We start from the raw sequence: 26,351 nt of genomic DNA on the forward strand, positions 1-26,351 counted from the left end.
TTCTTTTTTGTGTGTTGTCCTTGTTTGGTTTTGGTATTAGTGTAATGTTAGCTTCATAGAACGTGTTTGGTATTGTCCCTTCCTTCTCAATTTTTTGGAAGAGTTTGTGAAGGATAGGCACTAATTCGTTTCTGAATGTTTGGTAGAATTCATTTGTAAATCCATCAGGTCCTGGGCTTTTGTTTTTGGGGAGGTTTTTGATTACCATTTCAATTTCACTGCTTGTAATTGGTCTGTTTAGGTGTTCTATTTCTTCTTTATCTAGCTTTGGGTGATTGTAGAGTTGTAGGAATTTGTCCATCTCCTCCAGATTGTTGAACTTGTTTCCATATAACTGTTCATAGTAGTTTCTGATTATTCTTTTGATTTCTGCTGTGTCCGTTGTGATTTCTCCTCTTTCATTTATGATCCTGTTTATTTGTGCTTTCTCCCTTTTGTCCTTTGTGAGCCTGGCTAGGGATTTGTCTATTTTATTTATTTTTTTTTCAAAGAACCAGCTCTTGGTTTCATTGATCTTTTGGATTGTTTTTTTAGTTTCAATTTCATTTATTTCTGCTTTAGTTTTTATTATTTCTTTTCTTCTACTGGTTTTGGGGGTTTTTTTGTTGTTCTTTTTCTAGATCTTTGAGCTTCAAGATTAGGTTGTTTCTTTGAGTTCTTTCTTGTTTCTTGATGTGAGCCTCTATCGCTATATATTTTCCTCTTGTTACTGCTTTTTCTGCATGGGAAGCACTTTTAAATGTGTTTTAAACCTTAGAACACAGAATTATGACTTGTATTTTAAAAGAAAATTTTATTTCTTAAATGTCCAGAAAGTAGCTGAAGGTCCCATCTTCCAGTAAGTTCTGATATAAGAAAGCCCTCCCATGAAAATGCTGAAAAGAAACTTGGCTGGATTGCAGAGCAGGGTACTTAGCAATAGAGTAGAATCAGGAGTGAACTGAGATCATTTCTAGAATTAGATCAGTTCTAGAATTACTAAATTATAGCCGGGATTCTCATGAAGGTTACAAAATTTATTTTCATCCTGAGTTTCTGTAAGCATTTTTCTAAAACTTCCAAAGAAAATTTGAATTTGGTTTGATACTTCACATATTTGGTATCTACCCAAAGACAAATTATTTTTGGAAATTTTAGCAAATTTATTCTCCCACTCTCGAATTAGTCAGTAAAACCAAAATAAAAATTTTCTGCCTTAAAAAACAAGTGTTTTAAATGTCAGGCACAAGAACTTTAGGAGAATACAGACCAATCATGTGGAAGGAAGTGCTGGATATTAAGTCCAAATTTCTTGGGACCTGAGGGTCTCTAATTGAGCTTTTTCACCACAATTGAATTGTTTGGTTGCAATCAGATTCTACTGGGGAACACGGTGCTCTTTAAAAAGACATATTTATAGCACAGATAAATGGAAACTATGGAATATTTCCAATTGCTCACAGTATCCTTAAATTTCTTTCTAGAGAAAAATTTCTAGAAAAAGTCCAGAGACCAAAAATAATTTGATACACTAAAATAACTGTTATCTGACTTTTCATGTTTGCTCATTGAAAGGGAAGTTTTCAGCAGCATCTCTCTGGGTATGTAGATCAATAAGAGAAACAGCTGCAGTGCATTATCCAAGGCCAGAGTTTGGGATGTGTGCAATCCTAACAGAGGGAAGCATAAGAGAATAAAAAAGTCTAACTTGAATTAATACAATCTAAAATTTGATTAAACAGGCAAGTTAAAATCAGTATCAGTAGCTAAAGTGATACCACCTTAAAAGTATAATAAATGTTAATGAAATGTCTAATGTTTGCATGATACCAGACACCAGGTGGAGTGGACAAATAATGGTAGCTACAGTGAACTAAAGGCATTTTATTTTGATGCTGGAAAAAATGAGATATTATTCACATTTTAATATCTGATGGGGCTAAGCAGTGTATAACAATGTTGATGTTGATGGTGACGATATTTATAGGAAAGAGATATCTTCAGATGAGAATCTTCTCAGTGTGAACTGTACGGCAGAAAACAGTTTCTCTGCTTCTCTGCCCTTAGGCCTCAAAAGTGAGCATATGTAAGAATCTTCACCAACAATATTTAAATCATACAAAAATGAAGTGTCAGACACTTTCACAAGTGTGACATTGTCATAGACTTAAGCTTATTTAAATTGCTTTCACCATCATCAGAACACTTCATGCATGCAAGATTTTAATAATCTTTCCTGATGGTAAGTTTTATTCCCCCTATATGTCATCTGTGCCTGAAGTTCTGTAAAAATTCATTTTGGATGGTACACAGAACCATATTCATGCACCTAATGGATCGTCTCTGCTCATATTCCCTAAATATGAATATTGATGACGTTCAGTGGCAATGATAGATTCCTTTTATTTCTTTTTTTTAAAAGATGTATTTATTTATGCATACAAGAACTGGGGTACAAGCCAGAGGTGTGAGAGGATTCCCCATTCTGGTTTAAACAAGTACACTGTACCTGTTGAAATACATGGTTTGACAGAATAATGAAATGCAATGTGTGAATCTTTATTAGGATTTGGATTTTTTAAAAGCAGCTAAAAGAGACATTTGGGGCACAGTTTGGAAACATTTATCATGAATTAGATATTAGCAAATATAGAATTACTGTTAACTTTCTTAGGTATGATGATGCTATTGTGGTTAAGTAGGAAAATGTCCTTACTTTTAGGCAGGGAAATATCTAGAAATAATGTTTCATAATGTCCTCAACTTTATTTTAAATGGTTAGATTAAAAATTGTGTATTTGCAGCATGACTATAGATAATAAGACCACATTGCATAGTTGAAAGCTGCTAAGAGTAGATTTTAAAAGTGGGTACAGACACAGCAACTATGGCCTGATGGTAACAAGTGAAAATCATTGTGAAGGGTACACAGAATTCATTGCACTAGTCTTTCAATATTTCCTGTGGTCTTGAAAAATGTCACAATAAAATGTTGAGAAAGGGTTCTTACGAAGCAATTCACAGAATCTCAGCATTGTGAGATTTGGAAGATCAGGTGGAGTCTTAGACCATCTTTTTCTTTGCTGATATTTGAATGATTTTATGTCACAAATGCCATAGCAGGATTATACTATACACAATGTCGAAATAAGCATTAAAAAGTATTAAAGTATATATGCCCTAAGTGATATTTGGGTTATCTCTGGGAGCGGGTATTTAGAGAAAATTTTATTTTCCTTATGTTTTCCAGCACACTTCTCAGCTTGACAACCTCCACCAACCTGCTCCTATACAACTTTGCAAAGTTCAGAATCGTGTATTTTCAGAAAACGTGAATAAAGTTTTTCATTACACTTAAAAAGGAAACAAAAACCTTAAAAACTAGCTGCTTCAGTTCCCATCAGTGAAATCCTCAAATAGGTCATGGAAATTAGAATCTTTATTGTTGGCGGCCCTCTACTAGAGGAGTTTGGAGCTATAAATAGGAGCCCCAGAATTCTGTCCTTGGTTCTCCCTCTGCGAGGAGCTGTGCCTGGAAACAAAGGTAAGCAAGACGGGGGAAAGTTAATGCTTTATTAATTTTTTTAAAGATTTATTTATTTATGCATACAAGAACAGGGGTACAGGCCAGTTGGGCAGGGGGTGAGAGGATTCACCAGAGACAGAGCAGGGAGCAGAACAGGCAGACTGACTGAGATACACTGCCGAGGGGAGCAGCGGGCAGTCAGGAGAGGTCTGCCGCGCCCTGTGGGCTGCTCCCTGCGCAGGCGGGGGTTCGAGGCTGCGGTTTGCTTCAAGTGCGGTTAACCCCTTGCGCCACCAGGGAGGCCCCAAAGTTAATGCTTTAAAAAACAAGCGGCGGCGGAAAAGTGAAATTCTTGGGCTGAGAGCGCGTCCTTTAACAGCTAAGTGTCCGGTCCACAGTGAACCCCAGCCGAAAACGCGGGGATCCCCGGGACCCCGCGTCCCCAGCCCCGGCCCGGCGGGCCCGCCCCCTCGGCCTCGGCCAATCGCGCGCGCGGGGGCGCGGCCGGGGCGCGGGGCGCGGGGCGGGCCGGGCGCCGAGGGTGTGTCGCGGCGGGGCGGGCGGGCCCAGGAGGTGCCAATTTTCCCGGGGCGGCGGCGGCGCGGGGCGCAGGCGGAGAGGCCCGGCCGGCCCGGGCTCCGGCCGGGGCGTCGGGAGATGGCGGCGGGGGCCAGGCCGGAGGACGTGAGTGCGCGGCCGTGGCGGGCGGCGGGCCCCGAACCCGCTTCCTGGGCCGGGCGCGCGGGGCGGGGACTGGGGGCGGCGGGGCGCGCGGATCCGCCCGCGCGCGCCGGGAGGGGGCGCCTCCCGCGGGGCGGGCGGGGCGTGGGGCTGTGGGGGCGGCCCCGGGGTGGGGGCTGTGGGGCCTGCGCCTCCCGGGCTCCGGGCTCCCTGTCCCGGGGGGCTGCCGGGCGGGGGGCGCGCGCGTTGGGGGCGCAGGGGGGGCGCCTGCCCGCGTGCCGCGCGCGGCTTGGACCCGAAACTGGATATTCACGTGACGCGCCTGGCCTGACAGCCCGGCCCGGGGCGTGCTTCTGGGCGCCGGGCCGCGGGGCGCGCGGCTTGGACGCCTCCGGGGAGAATCTCCCCCCTGGCGGGTCCCCGGTTTGGCCCGAGGGGCCTGAGGACGCGGCCAGCGGCCCCCGCGCAGACCTGTGGCCAGCAGCGCCCGGAAACACCCTGGAGAAAAACAGTGTCGTGCTGTTTTGAATCCAGGCAAGGAAGGAATGACAGGATTTTTCAATCTCCTTAACTGGATGGAGCCTGGCCGTGTTGCTAAAATCCCGGTGGCCTGGTTTGCCCTGTATTGCTCGGAGTGATGGGCTAATTGCAAAGTTGTTTGCTTCAGTACAGTACAATTTAAATAGATTAAAAAAATTGAGGGAAAACATGTTTTGGTGCCCAGAATTAACTGGGTTGCCCCATTGGTCCGTAGTGCAGTTCTTAGCCTTGAGAAATGGAAAGCTGACAGTTATTGAAGCATTAATTTAGACTAATATAAATTAATAATAGTATAATTATATTATCTTTGTTTTTTTAAATCCCCCCCCATGATACTATCTTTGAATGAGATGCATCAGACAAGACACAAGAAAAACCAGCCCCATCAGACCATAGGTTCCTGCACAAACAGCAGCATAGTTATCTTGACTAAAAGCCAATTTCCAACGATAAGACTAACAATTGCTGTTTTTTTTTTCAGTTGAGACATGGAAAACTAACTCTTAAGACCTAGAAATACATTTCAGATATATTTGAGACTCTTCTATAAAGAAGAACTTAGCGTTTCAATTTTTAAGGGTGACTCGAGTGCTGACAATTCATGGGAAAAAAATGACTAAAAGGAGAATGAGAGACTCTTAGAAAAATGCTTTTTGGTTGGTGCCAGTTACGCAGTGTTTTTAGATCTGTAGCTTTTAGCTTTAGGATGAGTACAATCCTGTGTTTCACCAAACAGCTGGTGGTTAATATTTCACCGAAAGCTCCACAGCTCAGTCTCTTTAGAACTGAACAAGTTGCCTCTTTGGGTATTTTGTACATTTTTCTATGATTCAGTAAAAAACTAAAAGTTAAAAAGGATCATGTCATAGTCCCAGACTTAAGTGAGTTAAGGTAGATAAAGGTTTTTTAGTTAGGGATCATTTTTTGGCAAACAGTGAGACCAGCTCAGGCTAATTAAGGTGGAAAGGGATTTACTTGAAGGGTTATAGAATGGAAGAACATGTAGGCCTGTGAAAATATGCAAATAAAGAGAGTTCTAGAAAAGTGACAGTGCTTTTAACATCCACCTTGGGATGAATCTCAGCCACTGTCTTCGGCTCCCAGAGACACCTGGATAGGCCCCGTCTATGCTGGTTCCATGACCAGTCTTGGGCCAGAGGACAGTGAAGAGTATGGAAGGGTGTAGCCTGAGAGACTTAATGTGGTAGAGGGAGGTTCCCTAAAGGAAATAGTGTTGCCATTATAAAGGGAGAGGGAAGAGATTTGGTGTTGCAAAACAATAGATTTCTTCTACAGGTAGTCTTGTAATTATTAATAGTGGAATAAAGTTATTTGGAAGCAGGAGTTGGCTTCCCTCCACTTATACTTGCAGATGGTGACTTGCAGAGAGTGACAGGGTGTGATTTATATGTATGATTATATATATATTTCCTAATTGTATCTTTGAGAGCCACCAAATACATTTACTGAACATTAATAAGCGACATAGAGAAGAAACCCCGGCAATGCCCCGGCTCCTTCAGTGTAGTCAGGAAAACCGGCATACACATGAAAAGCAGAGGGTGCAAGACAGCAGAAGAAATACTCTAAATTAATATTATGGGCTGTACACGTTAGCAGTTTTAATGGAGAAAACACTCTCAGAGAGAACTTAAGTCTTGGTTGGGAACTGGAAAGATGAGTTGGATTCTGTAAAAGGGAAGCGAGGCTGCCAGTGAGCCTCTTAAGACAGTTCATTGAAGCTAGAGAAGGTGCTTGAGAAGGCGGAGGGGGGAAATAGGAAGTAGACTGTTTTCTTACAGTTCAGGTTTCAGTTCTAGCTTTGTTTAAGGTCTGGGTCTCCCATGTTCACAAGGATGGTCTGTTTCCCTTTCTCAGCACACACTGAGCACCTGCTGTGTATCTGGTGCAAAGAACAAAGAACATAAAGGTACAAAGAACACAATGCAGCGTCCCTGCCCTTGTGAAGCAACCTTGCTACCTTGTGCTTAGTGTTGTCAGTTATAATAAAAGTGTGTACGAGGGCAGTGGGGACTTCTTTGCCCAGCCAAGGTAGAGTTACAGGGACTAGATTTACCCCTCAGCCTGAACATCCAAAAAGCAATATACAGTTTATGAAACAACACTTTTGGAGATACAGGGTATGAGGGGTGAAGGACAGTGATCTCTGAGAGATGGGAAACTTCTTAGGTGAGCCCTATGATCGCCCCAGACAACCTCCATGAGAGTGAGCAGGCTGAGTCAAGGGAGGGGAAATGGGGTGGTGCTCGGACACTCCCTGAGGTTAGGAAATGGAGCTGAGTGTGTGGGGATACTGAGGCCACTGGAGTTCCCAGGACAGGGTGCCTGGAGAGGGGAGAGCTGCCCCAGGGAGAATTTAAGATGTGCAGAGTCCTGCTCGGAGCTTGCCTGGAAGGAAATTCCAAGGCCTAGCAAAGATTCCCCCAAAAGGATTAGAAGGAACAGCAGTTGTGCTCATGCAGGGCCAGCAGAGTGCCTGTCCCTCCTGCCCCACGGCTCAGAGCATTCAGTGGTGTCCTCAGAAAGTCCTGCCTCAGCAGGCGGGAATAGTTACCCTTAGATTGAACATGTCCATGTTCCCACCTCACCAGTCTTAAAGGCAAGACCACTGCGATCAAACTGTTTCCAGGAAACTTAACTGCATCCCAGGATGCAGTTAAAGAAGCTCAAGAACATTTCTAGGAATACAAACATGTCCAGCATCCCAGGAGGTAATTTTGCAATGCTTGATGACCAATCCCAAATTGCCAGGCAGACAAAGAAGCAGGAATATGTGACCTGTGGTTAGTCAACAGAAAGTGAATCAGAAATGACATATGCTCAAAATAGCAAACATGGCCATTGAAAACATACTGTAAATGTGCATTAAGTTAAAAAGGCACATGGAAGATGGAAAATAGATGCAGGTTCACTTCATAGAGATGAAAACTGCCTGTCAGGTGAGGGGGCAGGAGGGGTGGCCCAGAGAAGCGGCATTTTGACTGAGACAAACCTGTGACAGGTGGGGAAGATTCACAGCAAGAGCTGGAAAGGGTTTCGTGGCAGATGGGAAATGAGAGCCAGCATGAGGAGGAAGATGGTGAGAGGCAGACCCAGAAAAGTAGCTTGGGCATGGATGGTAGAGCAGATGGCCAGACAGGATTTGCACTTTGTGCTGAGGATAATGGGGTGGTGCCTGCGGTTGGGAGGAGAGGAACCAGCATCTTACTTTTGGGGGAACTCTGTGCACTGAGAGAGCTTGCCAAGCTCTGGAGACTGGAAGGTTTTAGCAAAGCCCCTGAGAAATATGAGGGTGTGGAATACGGAGGAAAGAACCGATGTAGGAGTTAAAATGGCAATATCATGTGCCAAGCAAGGAAACGTCAAGCGTAGAGACAATGGCTGGTGCACACGGATTGCTTGCTCTGTGCCAGGCAGTGCGCTGAGCATGTTCACGGGTAGTAAGTCACGTAATCTTCCCAGCAAAGCTGTGAAGTGGTTGCTGATATTTGCCTTTTTAAAATGAGGAAGTGGAGGCCCAGTTCACAACTGGAAGGCAGTAGACCTTGCATCTGACCCTCGGAAGCCTGCCCTTAGCCACGGCCCTTACAGTCTCTGCTCAGAGTTGATGATCCTCACAGCTCCCACCCTCTCTCCTGATTAACCCAGATCTTTGATACCGATGCGGAATTAGGAAGCCCTGGGAGGGCTGTTCATGTGCTAAAATTTACTAAGTGCTTCCCTATCGTGTTCCCCTGCACTATATTCTGTTGCGTGTTCTTGTGTTTAGTCCTGCCTACCTTTATCCCTAACCTGGACAGGGACAGTCTTGTATTCTATCTCGGGCCTAGCACCTAATATATAATAGTTTTCAGTAAGGTTCTGGAAATGAGAGATTGTTATTTGCATCAGACACCCAAAAGTACTATAGCCCCTCTTTCTCTGCAGTTCCAGAGACCTGTGGTCAACCATGCTCCAAAAATATTACCTACAGTCAGATATTTTGGGGGAGAGTGGGCCCACATTTACATTAACTTTTATTTCAGTATATTGTAAATTGTTCTATTTTATTATTCATTACAGTTGTTAATCTCTTGCTGTGCCTAATTTATAAGTGAAACCATCACAGGTATATATGTACAGGGAAAATACAGTATAGACAGGGCTCAGTACCATCTGAGGTTTCAGGCATTCACTGGGGGCCTGGCTGTGTGTCCCCCATAGTTTAGGGGAGCTGAGCTAGTGGCCTGTTCTGTCAAGAGAAGGCCTTGAAACAAAATGAAATGACCTTTAGGTTGCAGTGGCCTCTGTCACTTCTTCAGTGACATTGCCCTGGGTTGTTTCCATTGAGAATCTACAAGACTCTCCCCATGGGCCTCTGGATGGTCTGGTTTTGTTAATCCTGTAGAATATTTCTATCATAACCCAAAGCCTCTACTAACTTTCTAAACTTTTGTGGGACACTGGGACATCATTTAAGAACCATGAACAGAAGTATTTCATCACGAATATAATAATGACCGATAAATCAATACATTTTGAGGGTCTGAAGAAAATCCTTTGCTCTAATCTCATCTGAATGAAACAAACCCAGATTTCCTCAACCTGTTTTAATACTTGTTTTCAACAATGTGTCCACAGTTGTTATCTAGAGGTTGATGGTATTTCTTTTTAAAACTGGTTTTAGGTTTTAAAAGCATTTTCTTGCTTCTGACTTGTGTGATGATTTGTAAAGCTTTAGACTTTAGTAGTTTGCCTTAGAAATACGATCCCGGAAGGTTATTATAGCTTGCTTCTTTCTGCTTCTCTCCATCCCAGGGTTCATTGGATTTCACCCAGAGTGTTGATGACGACCCGCTTCTTGACACCCAGCATCTCCCACATGTGTTATATGCTCATTTTAGACCCAGATTCCAGCCTCTTCCCACGGTCATCATAGCAAACCTCCTCCTGTTCATACATGTAAGTTGGCTGGGAGAACGCGATCCATACGGAGGTGATCTTCTTAGAAAATATGTAAACTCTTCAGAGGGCAATTTAGGGATAGCTGTGAATATTTAAAATGTGCATAGTTTTTCATTCATGCCTCTACTTGAAAGAATTCATTGGAGACACATTGGTACATGTGCAAGAGTAGTGCTGCTGACAGCCAGTGTGGTTCGTGATCAAGAGAGCTTGCAAACTGCCACCAGCCAGAGGAACTCACAGGTGCCGGCTTTAACGAGAAACAGGAGGACGCGTAGTTTGCATAGATTGGCCTTCCCTACTACATTGTTGAGTGGAAAAAAGCCAGGTTTACAATATGTGTACAGAATGTTTCTGTTTGCACACTTCCCAAGGAAGGTGAAGGGACTGGTTCCTATGTACATGTCTAGTAGAACATTTCCAGAAGGATTCTTAACTTAAAAGACCCTTTTAATACTAGTTGCTATTTGCATGGAGGTCAGGCCCACAGTGGAGGGGATACCTCATATATTTTACTGTTGCTTTTTGTATGATCTGACTTATTTTTAACATCTGGATGTGTTACTTTTTCAGTGACAAAAATGAAAAAGATGCAGATAAATCTAGATGTGCTGACAGAAATCTATCAGTTTATCTACACCTAGGAATGATGTTAAGTTGCTGCAGAACAATACATAGAATGTTGGCCCATGTTTTATATGATAAGATTACAAATGTGGGGGGATTTTAAAAAACATCTGTGTGGCAACTCATAGATAAGTCTTGGAGATCTGTTGCACAGCGTGATGACTATAGTTCAAAATAGTGTCTTAGAAATTTTGAAGTTGCTAAGAGACTAAATATCTTATCTCTTTTCCCCACAAAAAAGAAATAATTATGTAGTGTGGTAGAGGTTTTAGATACTGCAGTAATCATATTGCAGTATATAAATGTATCAAACCAGTATTGTATACTTTACATTTATAGTTATGTCAGTAATATCTCAATGAAAATAAAATTCAACATCATTAGATAAAAGAATGAAAAACAGATCACATATGTGAATGATCTTGGCTCCTTGGTAGCACCACTCAAGTCTTCATGGTTTCAGTTATTGTGTCTTTGCTACAGTGTGAAAAATCCAGAGGGCAAATTCTGGCCACTCCTTGCTTGCTTTGTGTGAGGACTGTGGATGTGGTTGGTGGATGTGGTTGGTTGACTGGCGTAGCTGCATCTCCAGTGAGATGTGCTGTGCAAGGCTTGCATTTAGAATTGACTATATTGAGGGGAGACCTGCATCTAGATGTTTCCCTTATATGGATCCCATCAGCGTGGTGTGGCTTTGTCACACTTTCCTGGTCCCCAGATACCAACTAATGCACTGCTTTCCTAGTGCCACACACGCAGAGGTAACCTCCTGTCCCCAGATTGTGGCTGTTTATCTTTTTATATAAAATACAGGTTCCCCTGATATCTAGAAGTAAACCATTTCTACTTGGTATAATATAGTGTATTGTGTTTTGAGTCTGGGAATACTCACTATTTCTTCATATAAATGAGTAACAGCGTTCTCAGACCCCAAAATAACCTACCAGTTCAGAGCAAATAGGAACGTTTTACTTTCAGATTGTGGGGGAAACCTGTGCTCTTTAATTTATAGAAACATACACTTCATGTATGTATATCACACACACACATCACTTTTTAAAACCTTTTATATTAAATGATGTGAAGGTGGTCAAATGCATGAACTAAATAAGCACTATAATTTACTTAGGTAACATACAACTTGATTATTATAGTTAACTGCTGTGTGGTATATTTGAAATTTGCTAAGAGTAGATCCTGAAGTTCTCATCACAAGGGAAAAAATTCTTTTTTTTTTGCTTTGTTCTGTATCTATATGCAGTGGAGCAGTTAACTAAACTTATTGTGGTGATCATTTTGCAATATATGTAAGTCAAGTCATGCTGTACTAAACACATGCCAATTATCTGTCAATAAAACTAAAATAAATTACATGCATATGACATATGGGATTGATTGCCCTTAATTTTCAGGCTAAGACCGTCTTAACTGTTAAAAAGCAAGAAAACTATTTTTATATACTATTTTGTATATAAAAGGGATTGGCTGGGTTCCGTGAGCATTGTAATTTACTCTAGGGTTGTGTTGACATTTCAATTTTTGCTTGGTGGTGATATGCATCTTCAGTTGCCACAGCAAATAGTACTGCTCTTGACATTACTTTGAAAAATCACATATATTTTAAATAGATTTATTATATGTTAAGATTTATGCTGTTGGAGGTGCTAATGATAGCTTTCAAGTTTTTTCCTTTATTGCATTTTTAAAATTACAGAATACTTCTTTATTGTAACCAGTAAAACATTAGCGAAGTATACCAAGGTGAAATCATAGTATTTTCCCCGCTTCAGCTGGTTTCCCCATATAGGGTCAGGCTGGTGTCCCTCATTTAGTGCCTTTTGTTAATTCATACAACTACATACAAAAAGATTGGTCCCTGTACAAGAGGATTTCCCCCATTTCTTTCCAAAAAGAAAAAAAAGGATTTTATTTTATTTACTACCCTATAGTGTTTCTCAAACTCCCCTACCTATCTGACTCCCCATGCAGATTGCTGGACTGCACCTCCCCGCCCCCATCTGGGTCTGGGGTGGAGCCTGAGAGTTGACATTTCTAACAAGTTCTCAGGTGATTTTGATGCTGCTGCTTTGGGTACCATCCTTGAACTACTTACTCTACAACATCTCTTCATCTTAACATAACCCATTGAAGGATAGCTCTCCCCCAATGATATGCCACTTTGGCAGGTGGATTATTTTGGGCTGAGGTCAGCCAAGGTCCTACAGCCTCAAAAGAAAGGTTTACCACCCCCTTTACTACCTAGAAGAATGAAAATCTAGGGTACTACCCAGATGTAGGGGTTTTATCATAACTAACCTTTCAACTGGAGAAATCTATTTTATGGCAGGACAAATGTCTAATTACAGAGCATCTGGTCTTTATCATGAGTCACTCTCTCCTGTCCTGTGAGAATCCCTCTCCACTCCTTCAAGCTCCAGGCCCTTATCCCTTTCTTCTGCTCAGGCTCTATACCTCATTTTCCCTCTCTGACCTTGGAATCTTTCTTTCTTTCTTTTTTAAAGATTGATTGATTGATTGATTGATTTATATAAGCACTGGGTACAGTCAGAAGCGCGGGAGGGTGAGAGTATTCACCAGAGCCAGAGCGGAGAGCAGAAAAGGCAGACTGACAAAGTACACTGCTGAGGGGAGCAGCGGGCAGCAGGAGAGGTCTGCGTGCCATGTGGGACCCTCGTCTGGTGACCAGGGATCGAACCGGCTCTGCAGAGGCTGCGGGCAGTTTCGCAACCCAGCACTCAACCGCTGCGCCACCAGGGAAGCCCGGAATCTTTCTTTCTATATAGAGTCCCTGTATATACATAATTAAACTTAGTTTTTTCTCCCACCAATCTAATGTTAATTTGATTATTGGACCAGCCAAACAAGAACCCGTGGGGTAGGGGTGTATTTCTTTTTCTCCCTGATACTGTCGGAACAAAATACACAGGGACTCTTTTTTAACTGAATATCTCATTGTGTGTGTGTAGTTGCCCCTTAATTTATTCAAGCATTCTGCTATGGTTGGGCACATAAACATATGTAGTTTTCTGCTTTTTTTCCAAATATTGAAACAATTGTAGCAAATGTTTACTTCCATATATTCTTGGTTTTGGTGCTTTTACTATTATTGAGGGATAGTATCCTTAAGGTAGGATTTCAGGCTCAAGATATTTCCAAATTATTTTTCAACAGCAATTCCCAGGCAGGTCAGTAGTACATGAGAATGTATGTTTGCCTCTGTTTTGGCACTAATCTCTTAAATTTTTGTCAAAATAATTGGTTATTCTGGTTCTTTAGTACTGAAACTGGAAATAAATATTTTTAAGCCATGATTTTATTAGTTACCTTTGAGCTGCTAAATTAACTGTTTTTACTCTTCTAATAAGCAAAATGGGCAGAAAACTGCCTTTAAGTATTTCTTTTAGATGGGATTGAAGTGATTTTTATTTTCTAATTTATAACTTTACAAATATTCTACAAGTTTTTCTATAAATTTTCTTTATAAAAGATTTGTAAAACTTGCAATTAAGAAAAAAATCACTTGGGCCTCCCTGGTGGCGCAAGGGATTAAGAGGCAATCTAAGAAGCTATCTGCAGCCACTGCAGCACGCGTTTGATCCCTGGCGAGGGAGCTACCCACATGGTGCAGCAGACCTCTCCTGACTTTCCCGCTGCTTCCCTCAGCAGTATATTTCAGTCAATTGCCTGTTCTGCTCCCCACTGTCTCTGGTGAATTCTCTCACCCCCCCACATGTCTGGCCTGTACTCCAGTTCTTGTATGCATAAATAAATCTTTAAAAAAAAAAAAAGAAAAAATCACTTATAAAAACAGGATTACAAATTCATAGATAGCTCTAAGTATGTGCTAGATAGTGATTGTTTCTTAAATCCAAATATTGAATAATAATCCTACTGCTTTTCTTTCCTCCAGGTTGTGTTTGTTATTTTAGCATTTTTAACAGGTGTGCTTTGTTCTTACCCCAATCCAAATGAGGACAAGTGCCCAGGAAACTATACCAACCCATTGAAAGTTCAGACAGTCATAATCCTTGGGAAAGTTATCTTGTGGATTCTGCATTTCCTTCTGGAACGATACATTCAGCATCACCACAGCAAAGTAAGAAAACGAGGCTATAACATGATCTACCAGTCGACAAAGCATCTTAAAAGACTTGCACTCACGATCCACTCCACTGGTAAGCAGAGTTGTCTCTCTCAGCTTGTCTCTGGCTTACTAGAGTGGTAAAAATGACCCCAGAAAGGGAATGTAAAGTTTGATATTATTTTTTAAAATTTAAAACATTTTTTTCCTTTTTATCCCCAGCTGCACTTAGCACACAGTGCTAGGCAGCATATCCTACTGGCTCAGAACTGGACTCCAGAGTTGGAAATCTGGGTATGAAGTGGTGAACCCCAACTCTTGTATTTGTTTATTTTGTACTCAATTTATATGGTGACAGACTGCCAGTTTCTGAAAGGTCTTGCTATGATGGTCTGTTGTCCCTCCTACTCTCTCCCCTTTAAGAGACAAGTGATGTCTCCTGATGTACTAATCATTCCCTTGATTTTGATTTTATAATCAAATATATTATCTCCTTTTTGTGAGAGTGTTATGGCCACTAAAATTCATTCACCTCATTGTCTTGAAGCTCCACTTATATACTGCAATAGTTGTCCTTGAAATCTATGTTTGTTGAACAGGAGGAAAAATAATTTTCTCTTTACCCTTATAGGTTCTTGACTGAGACCCCACAGTAATCAAAGACATATTAACAGGAGAAAAACAAACAGAATTTAAATAACATGCCAACCTCCTATGTACATGGGTGAGGCCCAGGAAAACTGAGTGATTTTCCCAAACAGCTCAAGCCACCACTTTAGCTTCCAGCTAAAAAGTAAAGAAAATTTTGGAGGCAGGGAGGGTGTGGTGAGGGAGACAGCAATTAAAGAAGGTTATGAGTCAAAGCACTTGAAAGGAGAGGATGGTTGGTATGCAGAATTTAGTGCTGCCTTCTCCATTGAAAGGCTTTCTAGAGATTTGGTCTTCCTGGTACAGAGAGTGGTAAGATTTCCCTATAAATGTAAATAATCCCTTAGAAAAGGGTAATTTTTACTTGGTTTCCAGAGCTTTTACTGTGTGTGCGTTTCTTAAAATAATCAGTTAAAAATAATCCTTATGCCCAAAACATATGTTTTGGGGTAGCATTTTCTGTACCCCTTCATTTTGAAGATGGTGTCCATGTATTCCTGTGAGAAATATAAACTCTTTCCCCTCCCCCTTACTCAAGGAGATATAAATGCTATTGTTATTTGATGTTTGTAAGGTAAGAAAAGGGGATTGTTTTATTTTAAATGAAGCTCAGTGCTTTACTTGTAATAAGAGAGAGCACCTGTTATGTAATAAAATGCATTATCCAATGTGGAAAACTTGAAAAACAAATTATGGAGGTGAACTCAGAAAGTCCATGCAGGCATTAGAATGCAGTCCTGCCTATTTTTCTCTACCTTTACATTTTAGAGGCTTAATGGAATTAAATTGAACTTTAGGTGTTTTTGCCTGAGAGTTATGAAATCCTACCTGAGAGTGCAAAAGAAATCCTGTACTTTCTGGGTTTTTTTCCTAAGCAATAATCAAACAAGCTTCAAATAGACTAATGAGAAAAAACCAATTAGAAGGTTAATAGTAACATGTATACCTCCTGTGTGCATGTATATCTATATACAGGAGAGGCCTCAGCATGACACATAACTTGCCCAAGGGCAGCCATCTTAACTACCTTAGCTGAGATCAGGGACTTTGGAGGAGGAAGAGAAAGGGCAGGTCAGTTAGGAAGTTTATCATTAGACAAGGAATACAGATTTAAGTGCTGTCTTCTGGAAAGAAGCAATAAAGAGATTCCTCTTCCAGGGAGAGGTCTCACAGAGAAGGCTGCCTGTGAATATCAAAAGCACCTCCACCAGCCTTCAGGTCCTCTGCAATGAAATGAACCTTTAGCCAAAAACATTTTGGAGTGGAAGATTTTTGCTCCGCTGCAGTCAAAGTTTCTGCTGTCTTTTAAAAGACCCTATTTTTCTATTTGAGTCCAGAATAAATCTTTAAACATTTTGAAACTGGATCAGAAATTAGTTTTTTCTCCAAAAAGAAAGCTCTACAGAATTTAATCTTTATTTCTCTTTATGATCTGTTAGTCCATTTTCTTAAAGGGCAAGCTCTAAGTTCATACACTCAGTGACGAGCTCAGTGAAGCAGAACTGCCATGCTAAGAATTTTATACAGATGGCTGATCTTGACTCATCTTGAAGGGGGGTGGGGGATTTTTTTGGCCTCTCTGACCCAGGAGCCTGGTTTCTTAGTTCAGCGGTTGGTGGACTTTTTTTTGGTCAGCAGGTGTCACTATAACCCTTTTCTCCCAACAAAGATAACAGCAGAAACCTTTTTTTTAATTCCTGAAAGACTTTATGGACTTCATGACCACAGTAACATTCAGTTTCTCAAGTCTAGAAGAATCAGTAGTATTTTTGAGGCCCACCAAGACATTGTGTGACCTTTACTTCCTCTCTGACTTTCAAATTCTTGAACTGGATTCTTAGTTTAATCATGGATGGTATCACTTAGGGACCCAGAAAATCAAAGCAATGGGGCAGGTAAATACCTTCTTTTCTATTTTCATTTTTTTGGGTCTTATTTGAAGAAAAAGAAGGTAACTTTATGAGGATAGAGAACATTCTGTTTCTTTTTATGGCATGTAATAGTATTGCTTGACATTGATTAGCTTTATCCTGATATTTTTTGTTATTCTTGTTTTAATTTTTAAGAAAGTCCAGATTCCTATATATTTATATTAGGGGGAGGCATCATTAAATCTTAGGTGTGTGAGTGTATGTGTGTGTGTGTGTGTGTGTAATTTCCTCAAAAGATAAGCTTATTTTGGTTTTTATTCTTTAACTTCATCACTGCTGAAACAGATGGTTCTGGGTGTGAGTGCCCTGTGGGGCCTGCAGGGGACTCTGGCTCACCCTGTGTTCCTATTTCCCTCTCAGGCAACACGGCCCTTCTCTTCATATTGTGCATGCAACATTCCTTTCCTGAGGCCAGCAGGTTATACCTTGACTTCATTCTGGCCATCCTGACCCTGGAACTGATATGTTCCCTGACATGTCTGCTCATATATACAGGTGAGAACTATAACTGCGCTGTTCCTATCAAGATCTGGAAAGTTCCTCCATTAGTTTTGTGATAAGGAATTCTTCACGCAGTTGAGAACCTCTCGGGCACCTAAGTCTCATTGCTGAGCACATCCAGACTGACTCATTTAAGTCAATGGGAAAATACCAGTGAGTCACAAATTTCCAATTTGGGTCATGAACAGTTTTTTAATCCACTGGAGTGTAACCTAATCAAAAAGACACAAACTTTTGCTTCTCCAGAGACAACTGGCATTTAAAATTAAAATACAAGATAAGGAAATAAATTATACACACACAACTGCATTTAACTCAGGCTTGCTTTGGGATAAACCATTTAAGAACCTACTTCTTTCTAAATCTGGAGCTGTCTGGCGTTGGTCTCTCTCTCTCTCTCTCTCTCTCTCTCTCTCTCTCTCTCTCTCTCTCTCACCTTCCTCCCTCTCCCCAGTGCGCCACATAGTAAAATTCTGTCTTCATCTTGCCAATGTGTCGATTTGACACAGTTTATCACTCCCTCCATGAAATACATCCTGCCCTTGCTCAGGGACTCTGCCTCACTGATGTCCTGCCTGCCTCACAGGTGGCCCAGCTTCTCCAGTCAGTCTGCGTTGCTGACTGTTCTCCCTGGTAGAGGCCCAGGCTCCAGCTCAGTTGTGATCTTGCCATTTAAGCCTTAAGCTGCCGCTCATTTCTGACTTCCCTGCCTCCCGTAGGTCAAGGATGTCTCGTTCCATTTCCTCCCTTGTATTGCCTTCTTCATCCTGGTACTTCCTGATGAACCCACTGCAGATCACTCGCCTCTTCTTTCCTTTTCACCTCATCGCTTAAGCATCAGCCTGTTCTGCGCTGATAGTGGCCCAGAACTGAAGGAGGCAGGCCAGGTCAGGCAGTCCCCTCTGCCCCCTGTGCACAGGCACACAAGAAGCGATAGTGGCTTCTGTTGTCAATAGCAACAGGCCTCTGTGTTGCCAGTTACAATCTGGCACAGGAGTCTTTCAAATGTTGGGATGCATCAAGAAGCACACCTATTTTTTTCACTTTATGAAGCATTTTTTACATATTAACTCATGTGCACAGTATAGCCAATTAATGTAATTAAGTAGAAAGTTTTCATCATTAGTTAACCTGACAATATCAACTTTATTATTGTAGTGAAAATTCGAAAATTTAATAAAGCCAGACCACAGCCTGATATACTTGAAGAAGAAAAAACCTATGCTTACTCCAGCAGTACTACCTCGGAGACTGGATTCAGGTAAGCTTTGGTGGAGGGGTAAAAAATTAGAGAAAGTGGTTATTGAAAGTCAGCATCTAGAAAACTTGAGTCCATTCAGAATAACCCTGTCCTCCATCAAGATAACCTGAAACCATCATACAAATTTTGAGCAGCCTAGCTAAGAGACAAAGGACAGGGAATCTCCACTGCTTGATATATAGTAAATATTAAGTGTTTGTTACTTTTATATGAACATCTGAAGACCAGAGCTTAAGGTGACTTACTAGGTTACCTTAGTGACCTAAGTCACTGAGTGGCAAAGTCAGAACTGGCATTCAGACAGTTTCCTTGGCCCATGCCTGTGACCATGTTATTTGACCATGTTATTTGTAAATATGTTTTATTCACATGAGGCCATTCTTTGCATAGGTCTTCACTTTGGATAGTAAACTTACTGTCTCTTGAAATGTTTCTGTTTCAGCACATACAGAATATCTAAGTATCAGTAAAACACATGAATATTTTATTTCTTGAATACCAATTTTTAGTCACCATTCAAAATCAACTCATAGATTGTTGTCATAATTATCACCGTTATTCCCAGTGTTTATCTTAAATTAGTGCAAGGAAATTCCAAACACTTGATAGCTATTATTTCTGAGCAGTAAGACCTAGGAGACTGGTGTAGGAAGGGGGTATATTTGTTTTTATTATATATTCTTCTTTACTATTTTAATTTAGGTCTTATGCAAAAAAGGAGGGGAAAATAGCCATACAGGTTTCCTCTGCTATCTGAAAGCACTTTCTAATTGGTGGGCAGCTTTTTGGCCCTGGGGCATTATCACCCATATGATATGTGGGGGGGAGTTGGAATGTGTGAGCATTTCAAAATATGAACATTCTTCTTTCAGATAGCGAGGGAAACCTGTACAGGTTTTTTTCAGAATGCTTCTCATGGTCAGAGTTGCCTATTTTCATGTTAGATCATCACTTGCTTAATGAAGTGATTTTTGTCTTCTCTCTTTAAATGCATTTAAACCAACCACTCAGACTGTATGCTTGTACAGTACTCTAAAACTAGGTAGGATGCTTCTTAAAGCAGTATGGCCCTTTTTTAAGTCTCAGAGTTGTGAAAGTTTTTAAAATTTCAAATTGAAATTCACAAAATAGATTTCTTTCAAGAGTGGAGTCACTAAGATGATTCATGAAAGAATCTCATTTTGGAATATTGCCTTAGTGCATAAGATCTAATAAAAGTAACACCATGTGCTGTGCGGAGGACCAGTAGGGGCTTGTTTGCAGACTCAGGAGTGCTGGGGGGCATGTGCAACCCATGAACACCTGGATCCCTTGCAGGACTGGTTCAAGTCTGGAAGAAATTGTTGAGAAGCAGGGGGACATCATCTTGTACCTGAAGAGACACAATGCACTGCTGAGTAAGCGGCTGCTGGCTCTCACATCCGCTGACCTAGGCCCCCAGCCAAGCAGAACGTGAGAGCATCAAGATCAAGACAGAAACTGCAGAGGAATCCGGAGTACTCAAGCCTGACTGATAGGAAGCCAAGATGCCACTGGAAATTGCAGCTTTTGCTGAGTACGTTTTATAATTTCTCTTGGAAGCCTCATTGTGTTCTCCCAGCGTGGCTGAGTAACCTGTGTGACTTGTGGCTCATTTGAAAGGTACTTTGTAGAAGCCTTGACAACCTGAGGAATAATGACTTTTTTGCACATTACATTATTTAAATGCCTACTTCATCCTAGGATTAAAGGCGTAGTTTAAACATCTCTTTGGTCAACACTTCTTCCATATGACTTTAGACCCCTAGAGAAAGTCTGCCATGACTGTCTATTTTAGTTTTGTTTGTCCCACATTTCAGTGGATGAAAAAGTTATTTTTGTGGCTAAGTTTTTACCCAAAGAGCCCTATCATGTATTTTGCATACATGTGTGATATTGTATAAAGCTTGGTCCACGTCGCTCTTGTAGAGTTTCCTCATGGAAGGAACGCACTCACTATGTGATTTACAGTGCAGATGCCCATAGTTCACACTCCAGAAATAAGAAAAATGAGATGGTGACTTGGACCGTGTTAGACTAACCATTGCTTTGGCAACAGCAGTGGCTTCCATGGGCAACAGAAGAACTATCTAGAGATGTCTTTAGACTCTCTGTGTCCTTCAAGAAGTTGCCATGTGTTTCAGTATTGATTATATCTTTATTGGCCCAAAGCCTTCAGTGATAGGAAAGGCAACTTTCGTGATTTTAAGTTTAAAATTATTTGGAGAATAAGATGTGATAGCAACATGTGTGCCAATAATTTAAATTACTAATTCGACAGGTAAGATGAAGCATTTTTATAAGTAGATGGCATTAATTCTCCAGGTTCTCTGTGTGCCCCTTTATCGGATTGCTCTTGGCACCTTTACATGCTGCCAACAGCATCTTGGTGGAACTTATACCATGAGGGGATATTGGTGATCATGTGGGCTGCTGATATGGGGGGGTTATTTGCTACAGGATCAGTATTTCACTTGAAATCTATTGAGCCCTGCCCTGCTATTTAGGAGAAGTATTTGGCCACATCCTGTGATCTATAGAGGACAGACAGCTGTCCCTTTAGATCCTGCCATGTAAGACCTTTCTGTGAACATGGAGGTGATGGCTTCACCTGCAGGCATTGAATCCCCAAAGTGACAACATTCACAAACGGAAGCCAGAATTGTATTTTCAAAATTCAAGTTTCCCGATTTCTCCTCCCATCCTTTTACATAAGTGATGTCAGATCCATTACTTTCTCTGGGAATTTATCTCTTTGTTCTGGAAGATTCTATAAACATTGCATGACACTGTTTTCCTTTTTAGAAGGAAAACATGGATAATAGATGATTGAGTCTTATTTTTTTAATTCAATCTGGAGCTATAGTTTCTAAGGTTTATGGGGTGAACTTCAGTTTATAGAGCAAGTTAGAGGTAAAAAGAATACTCAGGTTTTGATGTGATGTCTGTATCATCACTGACACTTTTCTATGAACATGTCAAACCCAATGAACATGTCAAACAATAAAAGAAAATGAAACTAAATATCAAAACTAACAAAACAGAACTATTTTATATTTTTTGATGAGAAAAAGCCATAGAAAAGTTTAATAATATGTATACATGGGAAAGCGGCAGCATGATGGAGAAACTTGCCTCCCTGGCTCTCGATACCATCTTAAATAGCTAAGTTAGGAGAACAAAAACAGTTTAAATGTTAAGCATTCTTTAAATGTTAAGCCAGGCAGATACTTCACTAGCATAGCACCATGTATATAAAAATTAATAAAAATAATTTAATAAAAATGAATAAAAAATTATACAAAAATTCTAAAGAGGGGGGGACTAGGATTTCTAGGCTCTGTGCTAAAGGAAATAACGCCAGTTAGTGTTTACTGGTGGTACTGTAGGAGCTGCTGATCACAGGGCACCTAGCGGTCCGGGGGTTTAGGAATTCCAGGCAAATGAGTGAGCAGAGGGGTAAGGCAAACAGCTACAAAAGAACAAAAGATCACAATCAGAGCAGAGACTGCACCAGAGCAAGCAGGACAAAGAAGGGGAGATGGCAAAGGACCTTAGAGGACCTTACAGCTCTGCTAAAGACCCTACCCTGGAATGGGAGCCCCCCCAGGGGGTTTTCATGTAAAGGTCAGTTTTAGTTTATGAGGATCCCATTGTGGTGCAATGTGGAGGGAAGACGGGCAGAGAGAGCAGCTCTGTACTGGGGCAGGTGTAGTAATATTTTATTAAAAGTATATTTGTCTATATGTGTATCTATATTTCTATATTGTTAGGTGTGTGATTTTATTTCAAATAACATTATCATGACTCATTAAAAGCCCTTTGTTTTTGAGTGGCGCTATTGAAAAATATAAAGAAAAATTATTTGAGGTCCGATACCACTGCTGTTCTCGGTTGCAGGTGTTAAGTCTGTTTAGTCCTAGCCCATCTGATGGATACAAAACTACTGTTTCAAGTTGCATTTCTTTGACTACTGGTGATGTTGAATTTTTTCCCATATTCTTTGGTCTTTGATAAATCTTCTCTGACTTTATATATCAAGTTGTTTACTTAGAATTCTCCTGGAATGTTCTTTTTCTTAATTTTTTTTATATAAAGGGAACCCTGAGTTTACATTTGTTGGAAATATTTCTTTAGGTGGTTCTGGGTTCTTCTGCCAGATCCTCTTCAAATACTAGAGCCTGGATTCTGTCTCCTAAAAGAGTTCATAGCAATGAATTCCTAAAGCCACATGAGGAGTCTTGTGTGAGAGCCAGCAGGGACGCGGGTAAATGTTAATACCGGGTTCCTGCACTGGTCAGAAGTAGAACATTGCTAATATAGTAACTTATTTTGGGGGGTCTGGGAATGTTCAAGATTATTTCCACATATCCAGGAGCTTCATTCACAATCTGTTCCTGAGACTAAGATCTGGAATCAGGACCTAGGGGGGACAGGTCTTGTGAAAGTATAGGTTGAGATTTCTTGAAAATGTTCTGAGAGCTCACCCGGTGGTCCCAGCATCTCCCACCCCCACCGCTGCGGACAGGCCCACAGTCATTCTGGGAAGTGGGTCTTTGCAGGTCCCGGTGGTCCATGCAGGTCTCCCGCCCAGAAATACCTGCCTGAATGAAGATACAGAAAAGCCAAGACAGCTGGGTTGGCTGGGAAATCTTTTAGAATAATCAAGAACATTGTTTTCTCTTTGCAAAACTCAGTTTTTGTCCTCAGAGACAATCAGGTTAGGGTGGGCTGTTCCAAATCTAGCATTACATCTACTTTAAATCTCGATAATTTTCTGCAAAGCACAGTGCTGGGGAGGAAAACTGTGACCTGTTCTTAACTGAGCTGTCACGACACGGGGATTGGGGGGATTGTCATCTCTAGATTCGTCATTCATGATAGCAGTTCCACCTCAGACCACACATACTGTCCCCCACCTCACTCAGGAGACCCAGGAGGGAGGAAAGGTGGTCAGAAAAGGTGCCAATGTTTCCATGGTTTCTCTTGGGTGTCCTTTTCACCATCCGGCCAGGAGTGAGCTGCCTCTTGCCCACGGTCTATAAACTGGTTCAGATTCAGAGGCTAATCTCCATCTCTGGTTTTCCATCTTCTCTCTCAGTTCTAAGTTTCTTGGGCTTTGAATGCTGGTTGATTTCTTGAGCATCTGCCAGTTGCTTTAGGGCCTCCAGGTAACTTCCGAGCCTCTGCTTGTGCTCCGAGGCAGCCTCCTCCACAGGCCTCACCCGGTGATCCTGGTGGTCTGGGGACTGCATGCACAGAGGGCACAGAATCTGCAGGTCATCCTCACAGAAGAGGCTCAGAGCCTGGAGATGCTGCTCACACAGGTGTCTCTCCTCTTGCCTCTTCCTCTTGCTCATGCTTCGGTGGAGGAGCTTGGCAATGCCAATGATCCTTCCCAGCTGGGGATTGCTCCTCCAGCGCCCGCCCTGGCTTGGGTGGCAGCAGGTAGGGCAAGGGAAAGTGTCCCGTAGCTCCCTCCACGAGTGGCAGATGCAGCTGTGACAGAAGTTGTGTCCACAGTCGATAGTGACGGGGTCATTCAAGATATCCAGACAGAGGGGGCAGTCGGCCGCTGCTATGAATCGGGCCAGGGCTGCTTCCATTGCTAATGGGCTGTGAAAGAAGGCCTGGACTGAGGTGGGTTTTCTTTGGGGGTTTGGGTTTTGTAGTGAGTAGATACACCCTAAAATCTCAAGCCTCACTTTATTGGCAGTCTGTCAAATTCTGCGTGTCTTCAGATCCTTTAACTCCAGCTGCCCAAGTCCTGTAGCAGTCACAACCCAGCTGGACAACAGCCCTCCAGTTCTGGTAGCTCAGAGACAATGAAGCCAAGCTAAGCAACTTCCATGTCAGCAGAAAAGTCACTGCCTCAAAACCTGGGTGCTGTGGGTAAGAGATGTTTCTTTAAAATAATCTCTGGATTTATTTCAGGTGCCCTACCCACCGCCACCCTCTAGTTAACTGTGAGTTGCGCTATCGCCAGTCTTGCATTCCTGTTCCTTCATTGCTGTGCCCTGTTTGTTCCCACAATCCAGGCAGGTGATCTTACCATTGATCCTGTTTGGGACCGTGGGAGGGCATGAGCTCTGGGACAGAGATCCACCACTCCCAAATTGGCCTTGGTCACCCCTCATGGAACCTGGGGAATTTTACTTTGGCACATATGCTCTGAAACATGCCAATCTGGCACATAGGTGATCTTGAGTCACTCTCGACTGCCTAAAAAAAAGTATCCTTTCCCCTATTTGTAAGGGAATGTTGTAGTTATAAAGGAAATTTACATTGGAAAGAGGGCCTGTGCCAGGGAGAAAGCTAAAATCAGAGGCAACTTTATCAATTAGACATGGCCTAATAGGCCACCTTTGATTACCAAACACTTTTATTTTACCCAGAATTGCCTCCCTGATCAACCTCGGAAGCCCCAGACCCCATCTGCTTCCTTAGCTCAGGCTGGTATGTAAATCTCAATTGTCTGGCTGCTCTTCGCGTGTCAGATCTTTGTGAAACTCCTGTGTGTAGATATAAGATTTTTCCCCCGTTACTCTACTGTGTGTTAATTCTTAGATCAGCCACAGGAGCTAGAAGCACAGAATAAATTTTTCCTCCCCTGTAATCCCAAGCTCTTGGAATCAGGTAAATGAAGATAATATCACTGTAAACATTTTGAGAATCTAGAAGGTTTTCCCTTAACCCTTCTAGGTTCTTGGCAGAGACTCCCTGCAATAAGACACTCCCTGCCCCCTCTCTCCTTCCTGTGTGCAGAGGTGCCTGGCTGGACCCAGAGTGGTGAGAGAGGTTCTGACCTGGTGAGTTTTCAGACCCTTTGCCAGGTAACCTATTTATGAAATGAAATCTAGGAAATAACATTTAATACATACAAATTGAAACAAAACTAAAACCAGAAAAAAAAAATACTTCCAGTGTTTACTGGTAAGATAGCATTGCCTCTAAACAAAGAGTACCTACAAGATAAAGTAAAACAAAATAAAAAAACTAAATTCCCTGTGTGAAAAATCAACATCAAAGCTACCATTAAGCAACCATTCAGGACCAGTGCTGGGTAAGTGGAAATGATCCGGTTTTCTCCACCCTCCGGCCATTAGCGTCTGTGAGCAATACCTGTGGCCTTACACGCGTGCCTGATGGTGGCACCTGGAGTGTGGTGTGGGTGTGCAGAAGTGGGCATGACTGAGCATATAAGGGCGGCGGCAGAGGACTGTAGGGGCAAAGTGCAGTAGAGACCACGGAGAAGCCTGAGAGCACAGAAAGAGTGAAGATTCGCCAGAGGGTTAGGAGGCCTCCCTGCCTGCCCTGCACCTGGTTGCCTCACTACAAATGGCGTAGAAAGATCATTAAAAGCCAGGGCTCCAGGACTACTTTACCCGTCTGCTGGGATCCACAGAGAACCTGCCCTGTGCCCTCATGGCACTACAACCAGCCTTGAAAATTCTGAGAAGACAAAACCAATTTAGTCATACACTCAAATCATACAGCCAAAGTGTAATTTAGCTTTGTAGGAACAACCTGACCTCTGGAAGCCATCAGCAAAACTTGACCTGGTTCCCAAAA

At 41.9% G+C, this 26,351-nt stretch overlaps 1 protein-coding gene across 1 annotated transcript; it reads left to right on the forward strand.

Moving 5' to 3' along the window:
- Window positions 1–4,162: 4,162 nt before the first annotated feature.
- Window positions 4,163–20,217, forward strand: TMEM192 (transmembrane protein 192; the record flags this gene model as incomplete). Its single annotated transcript, XM_084232445.1, has 6 exons — window positions 4,163–4,189; window positions 9,545–9,688; window positions 14,250–14,514; window positions 17,360–17,494; window positions 18,659–18,761; window positions 20,079–20,217. 6 exons carry the CDS (start codon window positions 4,163–4,165, stop codon window positions 20,215–20,217), a joined length of 813 nt encoding a protein of 270 aa, XP_084088571.1.
- Window positions 20,218–26,351: the final 6,134 nt, after the last annotated feature.

Source organism: Talpa europaea (genome assembly GCF_964194135.1).
Source record: "Talpa europaea genome assembly, chromosome: 4".
In the NCBI taxonomy this organism is placed as follows: domain Eukaryota; kingdom Metazoa; phylum Chordata; class Mammalia; order Eulipotyphla; family Talpidae; genus Talpa; species Talpa europaea.